The 13,048-nt window shown below is 32.4% G+C and overlaps 1 protein-coding gene across 2 annotated transcripts in view; it reads left to right on the top strand.

Annotated features, from left to right (window-relative positions):
* SMARCAD1 (SWI/SNF-related, matrix-associated actin-dependent regulator of chromatin, subfamily a, containing DEAD/H box 1) overlaps window positions 1–13,048 on the top strand; it is a 69,710-nt gene that overhangs the window by 51,755 nt on the left and 4,907 nt on the right. For both annotated transcript variants that reach the window (XM_060147104.1, XM_060147105.1), the window contains 11 exons: window positions 3,617–3,707; window positions 6,211–6,310; window positions 7,276–7,335; window positions 7,445–7,520; window positions 8,268–8,403; window positions 8,944–9,081; window positions 10,260–10,355; window positions 10,452–10,569; window positions 10,767–10,888; window positions 11,930–12,118; window positions 12,681–12,799. In XM_060147104.1, coding sequence (XP_060003087.1) covers window positions 3,617–3,707; window positions 6,211–6,310; window positions 7,276–7,335; window positions 7,445–7,520; window positions 8,268–8,403; window positions 8,944–9,081; window positions 10,260–10,355; window positions 10,452–10,569; window positions 10,767–10,888; window positions 11,930–12,118; window positions 12,681–12,799 — 1,245 coding nt within the window. The remainder of the gene's footprint in view (window positions 1–3,616; window positions 3,708–6,210; window positions 6,311–7,275; window positions 7,336–7,444; window positions 7,521–8,267; window positions 8,404–8,943; window positions 9,082–10,259; window positions 10,356–10,451; window positions 10,570–10,766; window positions 10,889–11,929; window positions 12,119–12,680; window positions 12,800–13,048) is intronic.

Raw genomic sequence — 13,048 nt, forward strand, 5'->3', positions numbered from 1 at the left:
TTTCCTATTAGAAATTTTTAAGAATTATAACAGAAGAAAAATAGCCTTTTAGAGGTAAAAGGAATACACACATGCTGTAACTCCCTGTTAAAAATAAAGTCTTTGCAAGGGAAAAAATTCTCATATGTATCTCAAAACCATTATATTCATAATGTTTATTTTAAAATGTCAAAACTAAAATTACCTTAAATTAAAATATAATACAGTGAGGAAATGTTAAAAAAAATACCTCAGTATTTCTCCTATTTTATTCCTATCATAGATGTAGCCATCTCTCAAGCTTTAGCGGTTTATCTAAAATTTATCAGCTTTAAACTGTTTTAACTGAAAAGGTTTCTCACATGTTCAGTATAAAATAATATTTAATTATGTTTCCTGTCTTTTTCTGGGCTAAATCTACTAAGGTTCTTGTGAACTTGTTCATCCTCAGCTTGACAGGATGATTCCATAGCCTGTTTCTAAACAGTTACCGGGAAACCATTTGACAATGATGTGAATGCAAATCAGTAGTGCAGATGTGTTGACTAACTCAGAGTACTACGATAGAAATATTTTAGTAGTTTGGATACTACTATTAGTACAAACTATTATTGTGGTAGTATTTTCAGCATTCATGACATACTTGAGGGACATAAATTTTTGGTCAGCTCAGCTAGCATCGCTAATCTGTTTCATATGAACTACTTGAAGAAGTTTCTGTAGCCCTGTATTTCTGCATTTTAAACTGAAATTTAGCACATTGTATATACTCCAGTTTTCTATTTCAGGCCTTTCTCACCTTTCAGAATAATTCTGATACTAGTTTTCTCTGACAGGAAATTTAAACCCCATTTAATTTTCACTCTGAAAAGAAATTATAGTAACTCTCTGGAAGGATTTTTTTTCCCCCGACAAAACAAGTAACTTTAAAATAACATGCTACCTCATTTTCTTTCATGACCTCAGAAAATCTTAAAATCACTTTTTTCCTTGTTGGGAGGTAAGAAAACCTTCAGTTTAAAGATACCTGTAGTCCCCTTTTGAAAAGAGATCACTTACCTAATTCAAAAGGCCCAGGCTATAGTTCTTACCATTTGGATAACCCTGAGCAGATTACATTCTTATTTGTAAACTAGTGGGTGGGGTTCATATGCAATCACAAAAATTTTTAGAAAACTGTTGAATGTCAAAAGTAATGGAAGGTATGATTGTATAGCAGCTAAATATTAGCGCCTGCTAGAGAACGAATATAGTTGCCCTGTTTTAAAACTTGTCTTAACAAGGGAATTGGAAAGCTGTTTGCCAGGACTACATTTCCAGGGCTCCTCTGGCTTTCTGAAGAAAGGGTGTGTTGTGGGCAGCACTGTTGTGACACTAAGCAACAGAAAGTTACTTGTGATTTACATAAATCTAGCAGAGGAGCAAGTACACACACATACACACTTATATTTTTAAAACAAATACTTCAATATAACAGGTATTTAATGTCCTGATCAAAACAGCTACCATAGCTGCTTTGTGAATGTGGATGAAACAATTTTATTTGAATGAAAAATTCAGTGCTTCTCAAAATTTCCTCATCACTTTTTAAAATTTTATGTATAGTGAAGAATAATAGTTAGACTCGTTCCTCAGCATGTGTTGGTGATAACATATATTCAGTAATTTTTGTTAAGAATATTTCTTGGCTATTTGTGATAAATTTACATTGGGGTAGCATGTTGGCCCTTGGGATGCATTTATAAGTGATGTAATATGCCTACCTTATCAAGTTTCATCATTTTCGTGGAATGTGAACCTTAATGTGTGGGGGATGACTAAGACAGTAGGAAGGACTCGGGAAAATAATGAAAATTCTATTTAAAAATAGAAAGTGTCGACTGTAGAGTGGGTGGGTCAGAGAGAAAACTTTCATGTTTGCTGTTTAGTGATTAAGGGCTGAGCTCTGGATCAGAACTGGATTGAGTACCAGCTCTGCCACTGCAGACATGGATTTGGATAGCTGTGACCTTGGGCAAGTTACTTAACTTCTCTGAATCCCAGAGAGAATCTCTAAATCCCATCTCTAAATGGAGATGATGATAATAATAGTATCTACTTTATAATGTAGATTAAATAAAGTAATAATGCATGTAAAGCCCATGCATGTAAAGTATAGTGTCTAGAATTCCAATATTAGCATTTACTCTACCAATATAGTAGAATTTATTTGGACCTGAAAATTAAAATGTCTATGATAATATTCTGTTTATTATTACTTTCATAGTGGCATAGAAATTATATTGGCCAAGAAGGCAAAGACATTTTAAAAAATGAACTGTAAAGTCTTCAGCAGTACTGCTGATTTTTCCTACCTATACTTTTAATTTTTTCAAATGAGAATTATTTTATAGATTGCGTACCCCACAGTTGAAACATAGATTCTGATTTAAGATGGATATCTTTCTACCTCACCTCTTTGATCCCTGTTCTAATTAAAGTGTCTTGATTTCAGAATTTGACCCCTTAACCATTTATCAGAGCCATTTATTAGACCCCTTCTCTATGTGCAGATAGGATCTGTGTAACAGGAAATTAAGGGGATATGATAAAAGCTGTAGAGTGAGAAGCATGGCCTTGTCCTAAGTTTTTATGTTAATGTGGGGTTTATGCTTCCCGGTGAGTATAAGAATAAGCTTTTGCATGAGGTAGACTTTTTATGAGTTAAAATCTTAGCCATAAGACTTTGTAGCTACGCAACCTCAGGCAACTTACTGAGCCTCGGGTTTTTTCATCTGTTAAAAAATAACTACCTTAATAGAATATTAAAAGATTGAATGAGGTGATGCTAGAAAATGATATTTTTGTATATCTGTATATAATAGATGTTCAGTAAATAACTGCTATTAGTTTTTAACCACTTGAACTTTTAGAAAAAACTAACCATTTCGTCCATTAGACCCCTTCCATGTTGCCATCCAAGCAAGTTACTCCCAGGGATTAGTCTGTTCATGTGTTCACAAATTAAATAAGATTTTTGACACATGCCTGCTGCTTTCTACTCACTGGTCTTTATTGATGCCTAGCAAATTTACATTTATATGTAGTTCAAACATAAATACACACATACATACATACATCCTCCAGAATCATACATACCAGTGATATTAGAGGTGATTGGCATTCAGTCAGCAAGTTTTATTAAATCAGCCTGGCAAAGTAGCAAATTATGCATATGTTTTTGTTCTAATACTTTAAGTTCCTTACTGTGCTAATATTCAAATCAGTACAATACATTTTTCTAGAGTGTAAATATTATATTAGTAATATGTTATCATTGTTAATATTCTGATCGTTTGTGGAATTAATTTGGTGGCATTACATTATGACTGAATATGAAAATTTTTTGGTAATTCTTATTGCCAGAAACAACAAATACAGAATAAAATTTGAGAGGTTTTTTTAAAATGTATTATGTTTTGGGTTCATTTTCTTAAGTAAGTGTAAATAGCTTTTAACAGTAAGTTAAAAGGTAAGACTATAACTAGATACTTCAGTTTTTTGGTGCATTGTAAACCTAAACCTCTTCTCAGAAAACTAGTAGAAAAAACTAATAGAGGTATAAATCTATAATATCTGGTAACTCTCTCTTTACCAGTTTGTCACTCAAGCCCTATCAGAAGGTTGGTTTGAATTGGCTGGCATTGGTACATAAACATGGACTTAATGGCATTTTGGCAGATGAAATGGTAAGTAGTACTCTATTTCTAGGATTTATCATTAATAGGCATCCTTGCTGTCATTCAAAAGATGAAAATTTCCCTTGTCCCTATTAGTTTACTGCTCTTACCAAGGTATACTCCCTCTCACTCCTCTCAGTTTTCTGTTGCTTATCTTAGTTCTAACCTCCTAACTTTCCCCTCAAAAATGAAAATAGGTTTTTTGTCTTTCTCATCAAATTAATAAATATATGTGTTTTTAAAATTAGATGTTACATAAAAATACACAGGAAAAAAAACAAAATCACACATAATCCTGCCATCTTAGAGTAAGTACTATTTTGGTATATATCTTTTTCCAGAATATTTTCTTTTGTAGGTGTGTGTGTATGCATATATACATACACATATACATATATATGTCATATTAAAAGAGATTTTACTATATGTGCTTTTCTGTAGCTCCCTTTAAAATTTATCATAGGTACCTGTCCTTGTTAGTAAATAAATCTACACGTTTATCATCACCATCATTTCAGTCATTTTACTTTTTTAGATGTTTCTGAGTTTCTGTTCTTTTCCAGATCACATTTTGCTTGAAGGTAAGCTTAGGAAGTTCATTACAGCCAATAGTCCAAGTATTGTCATGTAGAAACTTGACCTTTAATCTAACCTTTACCTTCCTTCCTCCAGCTGTGCTTTTTAAAAAGTGTTTATTAAAAATGAGTAATGTTCAATGGAGAAAATGTTTATTGAATATATGTATTACATTGTGTATTAGATTTCCAAAATAAAAATTAACAAAGGTAATAATCCTTGTTCTCTAGATAGCTTCTAGTAAAATAATCTTTAGTTTTTCAAGACAGTTTCCACACATACCTCATACTGCCATTAAAACAGAGATGCTATTTATCTAATATAAAAGTGAATAATATATGCAGAATTTCAAAATAGTTAGAAATTACGTATAGAATGTAGAGTAGTACAGTTGTGGAAACTGGACTTGGAAATCAGATCTGGGTTCTGGGTACCAAATTTGCCTTTCGTGGGCTCTGTAATCCTTACCAAATGACCTAATCTCTCAGAGCCAATATTGATAAAACATAGGTAATTCCTGTATCATAAGATTATATTTGGTATCAAATGAGGTGTATTATGTGAAACTGTTTTTGTAACCTGTAAAGTACAATATTTATGATAAGGTAGTGTCTGCTAGGGCTTCCCTAACAAAATACTAAAGACAGTGTGGCTTAAACAACAGAAATTTATTTCTCACAGTTCTGGAGGCTGGAAGTCTAAAATCAAGGTGTTGGCAGGTTTGGTTTCTCTTGAGGCTACTCTGTTAGGTTTGCAGATGGACACCTTGCTGTGTCCTCACATGGCTTTTTCTCTAGAAACATCCATCTCTTCTTTTATGATAGAAGTTGGGTCCCTACCCTTGTGACCCTATTTAACTTTACTTATCTCTTTAGAGGCTCTATCTCCAAATAAACCCCACCATTGGGAGTTAGGGCTTCAACATGTTTGGGGTTGGAGGCAATTCACTTCCTAACACTTGGCAATGTTTAGCTCTCCTAAGGAGCTACATTTCCTCAGGAGCTTTTTTTTTTTTTAATGCAATACTTTATTGATGTATAATTTACTTGAAATAAAATGCACAAATGTTCAGCTTAGTGACTTTTTACATATATGTACACCCATCTGACTGTATGTGACATAAACATTTCCATCATCCCAGAAAGTTCCCTTATGCTCCTTTTCAGTCATTACCACCACTACTATTCTGACACCTATGACTATAGAATAATTTTTTTCTGATTTTGAACTTTATATAAATAGATTCATACAGTATGTACTGTTTGTTTCTGGTTCATTTGGTGCATAATAAAGTTACTAAGATTCATCCTCTTCTTACATGTATCAGTAGTTTGTTTTTTGTTTTTTTTATTGGCTTGTGGTAGTTCATAGTATAAATATGCTACAATTTGTTTATCCGTTCTCCTATTGATGGCAATTTAGATTATTTCCAGTGCATGGCTGTTATAGTAAATCTGCATCGATATTCTTACCCAAGTCTTTTTGTGGACATATGCTCTCATATCTCTTGAATATATTTTTAGGAGTAAAATTGCTGGGTAATAGGATAGGTTTATGTTCCGCTCCAGTTAGTCATTGGAACATCATTCTCCAGCCAGCAAGTATGTATTAAGTAGTTGCTTTATATTAACAGTTACCAAAATTATATCCTTTATATGCAAGCAGAGGTCTTCTATATCAATGTGTATTACATATTAACTAGCAGTTAAAATACATTCCTACTCTTAACTAAGTTCTAGTATCACTTGGAGATTATGATCTGTTTTATGTGTTATTGAAAACTAAGAATATAGTAGAAATTCTCATAGAGTTGCATGGGGAATCATAAATAAATAAAACCAAAAGTATTCTTTTTCCTTTCATTTTCCCAATATTTATTTGGGTTTTTTGTTTGTTTTTAAATCTAGTATATTGTCTTTTAAACTTTTCGTTTTAGGGCCTGGGAAAAACTATTCAAGCGATTGCATTCCTAGCGTACCTCTATCAGGAGGGTAATAAAGGTCCTCATTTGATTGTTGTTCCAGCATCAACTATAGGTTTGTAATACTGTGGACAACTTTACTTGACTCAGTAGTATTTTATACAAGGGGAAGAAAAACCGTGTGTGTGTGTGTGTGTGTGTGTGTGTGTGAGATTTCTTAGTTTGTGAAGGTGAATATTCATTTCTTTGGTTTCCTTACACTTTTCACCCCTTTGCATATGTGTGTTTGATTATACTGGAAGTCTTTTTAAAGAAAATAACTCCAATATAAGTCAGTTATTCAGCTTATTATACAGGTTATCTATAAATTATTATAGATCATATACCATTTGAAAAGATCAATTGTTTTCATAATACTTTTAAGTTGTTTTAATGAGTAATTTAAGAGAAACACTTTTGAATTTATAATTAAACATTTTTTAAGAAAGAATGTATGCAGATCATCCCCACTCAAATTACTCTTTCATTCTTTCTCAATTGATTGAATGTAGACTAGAGTAAGAGAATGTATGTATGAATGTACCAAAAAAAAAAAATCCTCTTTAAATTGGAAATCAATAATCACCTATAAATATAATGGTTGGCCCTCTGCTCTTCATTTTGATGCCACCTCAAAATCTCAGTCATTTTAATCATCAAGAGTAAAATTGTGGGGGCTTCCCTGGTGGCGCAGTGGTTGAGAGTCCGCCTGCCGATGCAGGGGACACGGGTTCGTGCCCCGGTCCGGGAAGATCCCACATGCCGCGGAGCGGCTGGGCCCGTGAGCCATGGCCGCTGAGCCTGCGCGTCCGGAGCCTGTGCTCCGCAATGGGAGAGGCCACAGCAGTGAGAGGCCCGCGTACCGCAAAAAAAAAAAAAAAAAAGAGTAAAATTGTGAAGAGTCTTGTGATTTTTAAAAATTATCTTCTATTATTTTATAAAAATAATTTCTGGGTAGAACTTCTCAGACTTTAGTGTTCATTTCAGTGCACACGTCTGCCTGTTGTAGCAGGTGCAAGTAATATCTCTTTTGTTTCATAGATAACTGGCTAAGGGAAGTTAATTTATGGTGTCCCACTTTAAAGGTGCTCTGTTACTATGGTAAGAATATGTCATTATGCTTTTAACTTTGGAGACCTCTTTAAAATCTTAGCATACAGTAAAGTACAATAAATACAATCAGCGTGTGTGTGTCATTTTTAAATTCTAGGTTCTCAAGAAGAACGTAAACAGATTAGATATAACATTCATAGTAAATACGAAGAATACAATGTAATCGTGACCACGTAAGTATTGAGAAAAAATTTTTTTGGAAAAAAAATTTTGTACATCCACCTAAATTTTTTTAAAATGTTTTAAAAATATTAGTAGTAAAATAAAGGAGAGTTTATGCTAAGAACTATGCAACAAAAGCAATAGAATGAGTTATGTTGAAGATTCAGGCATTTTTCAGTTTGGTGTATAATACCGTGATGGCAGTCTTTTGTTAATTCTATAGGAGGTCATGATTAAAAGAATTCATCGAAAATTCATCTTTTCTTAATAAAATGAACTCCATTTTCATATATAGTCTTGCTAGCTGCTGTTAACTCTTATTTCTTGGTTTCACTCTACTAGTTTAATAAAATGGTGTTATGTTCTTAACAGAAATGTCTTAGCTTCATGTTCTTTTTTCTACTGCTTCTTAAAATATAACAGTTCATAAAGCAAAGTGTGTAATAATTGCAGGTTACATATAAATTGTACCCAAATTGGCCTCTTCCTAGATGTGTAGAAGTTGTCTAATTACATTATAACATATGAATTGTCTTTTAACTGCATATTGCAGCTTTTGTAACTTGGTTACATGTACATCAATAATTTTGGATATAAGTACATCAATATTTATTTGAGTACCAACTGTGTCTAGTGTTATCTTTTAGCTACTGGCTATTAGAAATATGTACATAAAAATAATTTGTCAAAACATTAAATCTCACGAGTCCATGCTCTTAAAGGTATGATCTTAGAGATTGTTTTTTCTTTGGCAACAGGTATAATTGTGCAATCAGCAGTTCTGATGATCGTAGTCTGTTTCGTCGGCTAAAATTGAATTACGCAATTTTTGATGAGGGCCATATGCTGAAGAATATGGGCTCCATCCGCTACCAGCACCTTATGACAATTAATGTAAGAGAGTGTTCTGTGAATTTGTCCAATTATGATAAAATTTCAGATTATGTATTTTAATATATATAGTATTTTATATCAGAGGCCAGCAATCTTTTTCTGTAAAGGACCAGGTAAGTAAATATTTCATGCTTTGTGGGCCATTCAGCTTCTCTCACTTGTTCTTTGCTTTTTCGTTTTTTTTCAAACACTGCATTTAAAATGTAAAAACCATTAGCTCATGAGCTTCAATTTGCCAACCTTTGTTCTATAGGACAAACTTTATGAATATCAGATATAATCTGTCTTCTTCCATTGCCTCATCAAAAAATAATGTGGGAACACAAGTTACCTACTTAATAAAATGAGACTTAGTTTTACACATTCTACCTTAAAGTACAATATATGATAATTTTTCTAAATTACTTATCTTTTATGACAGAATGTTATATTACTAATAATGGTTTTAATTTTTTTCTCCCTCACTGAGGGGGAGAACAAGAAGGATGTGGATCTTTAAAAAAAAAAAAATACTAATCTAAAATTTACCTTTGTTCACAGGCAAATAACCGTTTGCTGCTCACAGGAACACCTGTGCAGAATAACCTGTTAGAACTCATGTCGCTGTTGAATTTTGTTATGCCGCACATGTTCAGTAGTAGCACCAGTGAAATACGAAGAATGTTTTCTTCTAAGACAGTAAGCATAAATTCATATTTTTTTCTCAACTATCTTACTTTGCGTTTTACCCGGACCGTTTTTCTATTTTATCTCTCTTTCTTGTTTTCATGTAGCATATGTGCTATGAAATAAGTTTAAGTAGTTGATATCCTATGTTCGGATGAGTTGGGAAGTCAGCCAGAATACAATAGGAAATAAATTGGTGGCTTCTATAATCATGGTCTAAAAGTTTTGGTTTTTAATATCCTGATTTTCTGAAGAATGACAATTTAAAATTAGTGGGTAGCTCAGATATATAATATGTGAGCTACCATCTTCTTTATTAAAATTAGGTAAATTAGCATTTTTTAATAGGTAAACTATAAAACTGGGCAAAAGTAGAATATCCAGAAAATTCCCCCACTGGGAAATATGTTTTGAATTAAAACTCCATAAATTAAAAAGTAACAATTTCTAAAAGTCACAATAAGGAAATCCTATTTCAAAGAAAATCTGGTTAATTTTTTCCCTATTGCTTAGAAAAAGTAAGAGTGTAGTTTTCAAGAACTCTCATTTTCCAGTACAGCAATGGTGATATAGATTCTTGACACACCCAAATCACATGTATTCTGCGAGAATTTTCTGTGATAATCTTCTACTGCAAACTGACTGCCTTTCTAACTTTCACTAATGTATTCCATCCCACTTGATGGCCTAGCAGATCATTGGATGTGGAGAATTTCTTAGAATAAAATTCTTCTTCTCCAAAATTAACAGGTTTTGACTAGGAACCGTCCGATTTCTGTAGACCCGCACTAGCTTTCTTTTGGGACCATTTTCCACAAATAAATACAAGTTTTCTACTTATCTCTCTCTTCCCCTCCACCCAAACTATCTTAAACACACACATATTTTTTCAAGAGAGTTATCTGTGTAATCAGTGATGACTTATCAGTTAATTACTTCTGAACACCATCCTAGTGCAGTTCAATTTCATTACCTCTGCAGAGTACACGATTACGTGTCACAAAACCTCAAAATACATGTGGAGCTTTAGGAAATATATTACAGCCCAGAATTCAAGTCCATCTAGAATGAATTGAGTTTCTCTGGGAAATAACTCAGATTGTAGTGAGAGAGATTTTCATGTTCTGTAATACTGTTATTGTGATCATTTAAATGAATAATTTAAAAGGTCATTTTCTTATTTTACTTAGAAATCAGCAGATGAGCAAACTATATATGAAAAGGAGAGAATAGCACATGCAAAACAAATTATAAAACCATTTATTCTCAGAAGAGTAAAAGAAGAGGTAACTCTTATCTGCATATTTTTATTATGATTGGTTTTTAAAAATCTGTTTTCTTCTGTATTTGAATGATCTGCTTCAACGGTTTTCCTTTCACAGGTTCTCAAGCAGCTACCCCCCAAGAAAGATCGAATTGAGTTGTGTGCAATGTCAGAGAAGCAGGAGCAACTCTATTTGGGTCTTTTCAACAGATTGAAAAAATCTATCAATAACATGGGTATAACCTGATTTTCACAATTTTATATGAAAAATAATTCTGTACTAGGGCTGCATTTTGTTTAGTCCTATGATAGTGGGATTTGCTCACTTTTTAAAATTAGTTGGAATTTGAAGAAATAGTTTTAAAACCTTTTGTTTGCATTGAGTTGTATTTCAACAAACAGCTATCAGCTTGTTGTTTTTAATGTGTTACAGAAAAAAACACAGAAATGTGCAATGTCATGATGCAGTTGAGAAAAATGGCCAATCATCCTTTATTACATCGCCAATATTACACAGCTGAAAAACTCAAGGAAATGTCTCAGCTTATGCTAAAGGTAAGGATTTTGTATTATGCTAAAACTAAGCTTTATTAACACCAATAAACATGAGGTTCATTGTTAGTCTAAAAATCAGACCATTGAACCTAGTAAGCATATTAATTAACCACGTATTTAAGAAAAACATTTTTAACACAGAGTTCAAAATAATTTAGGGGACATAAGAGCCAAGAAGGACTGACAGTCTACATCAAGAGTCAGCCAACTATGGCCTTAGGACCAAATATGACAATAGCTATTTCTACAAATAAAGTTTTGTTCTAACACAGCCACACCCTTTTGTTTCTTTGTTTTCTGTGACTGCTTTCTCAGTATGAGGGCAGAGTGGAGTAGAGTTGCAAAACATTATTTTGCCTACAGAGCCTAAAATATTTACAGGAAAAGTTTGCCAGCTCCTGGTCTGGACTTCCATAATACACTTCTTTTATTTATTTTTCACCAAAAATATTCATCAGATTGTATGTCCTGCATTATGAGGCATTTTTCTCCGTTTATTTTTTTCATTTTATTTCTTCTTTATTGTATTTTGTGTACAGTTTTAGCTGTTACTCTCTATTTTTGTCTCATTCTCCCTTAACCTACCCCTATTTCTCCTTGCAGATCATTGTGTTTAAAGCAACCATTTGCCTTTTTAAAATTTTTTATATTAAACTTACGGAAAATTTCAGACATGTAAAAGTAGAGAGAATTGTATAATGAAATCTTCTACGCATATGAAACCTTCACCCATTTTCTACAGTTATCATCTGGAATGACACAACTCTCTCTTGTTTCACCTCGAATCCTCTCCAGGATCATTTTGGACCAAATTCTAGACATTTCATCTGTAAATTTATCAGTGTGTTATCTCTAAAACAATAAGAACTTCCCCCCTTTATTGTACCTAAAAAAATATCAATTTCCTTTGGTAAATCTGTTGCACTAAAATGTTTTATGATTTAGGTATTTTATCAGATGTAAACAATTTTATTAGGTTGTTCTAATCATATTATAAATTATCTTCATTTTGAAGTATATATTGTTTTGTTTTGTTTTGAGGAACCTACACATTGTGAGGCTAACCCTGACCTGATCTTTGAAGATATGGAAGTTATGACAGACTTTGAATTACATGTACTTTGTAAACAGTATCGACACATTAATAACTTCCAGTTAGACATGGACTTGATTTTAGATTCTGGAAAATTTCGAGTTTTAGGCTGCATCTTGTCTGAATTGAAACAGAAGGTACTAAAGAAGAATACTGCTCCTTATATGTTTCCCCAGTTAGTTCAACTTCTTTGAAACAGTTCTGGCATGATTTGACTTTCTTGAAGCTTTAGCCTGTGTTCTACATTCTTCTAGAAACTGGTGTTTGAGCATTTTTTGGATATATTTGGGCATATGTTTTCCTGATTACTCTTCTTCCATCTAACAGAAGTTAGTAGAATATATCTATATTGATGTTTTTTAAAAATAATTTTAATTGTCATTATTTCATAGGTGACAATCTATATAGTTGCTTCAAAATTAATATTTTGAAGATATTGATACTATGTAAAATAAATTAATACTACAATTTATATGTGAAATAGATTTGTAAGATCACAATCTAAGTAGTACTTAGTAGCTATTCCCATTAATTAGTCTTAAAAATAAATTTTAGGTCAAAGTTTAGAAGATAATTTACTTATACGTAATCTAAAATAAGAAACTTTAGCTATGATTGTTATTATTAAAGAAGCAGGTTTTCATTAGATACTTATAATTTTATTTTTCATGTGTCTAATTAATATATGTATTTCCACAGGGTGATAGAGTTGTATTATTTAGCCAATTTACCATGATGCTGGATATTTTAGAGGTTCTCTTAAAACATCATCAGCATAGGTACCTCAGATTAGATGGAAAGACTCAGATTTCTGAAAGGTTGGTATACTTTAGTTTCAGAAAATCTCTCCACCTTACCCTCAAATAAGAGTAAATGTTAGAATTTTAAATGTCTAGGGCATTTGATGGAATTGTATTGCTTTGAGTCTTACGTTTGGTTACTTTAAATCATTCATTAACTTAAGATGAAGAAAATTTAATTTTTGGTCTGAATCGTATACAAATATATTTTGAAACAACTACTAGAATTATATAGTTGTCAGTGTTTTCTCTTTAAAAATCATTTTA

This window comes from Lagenorhynchus albirostris, chromosome 4 (genome assembly GCF_949774975.1).
Source record: "Lagenorhynchus albirostris chromosome 4, mLagAlb1.1, whole genome shotgun sequence".
Taxonomy (NCBI): Eukaryota; Metazoa; Chordata; class Mammalia; order Artiodactyla; family Delphinidae; genus Lagenorhynchus; species Lagenorhynchus albirostris.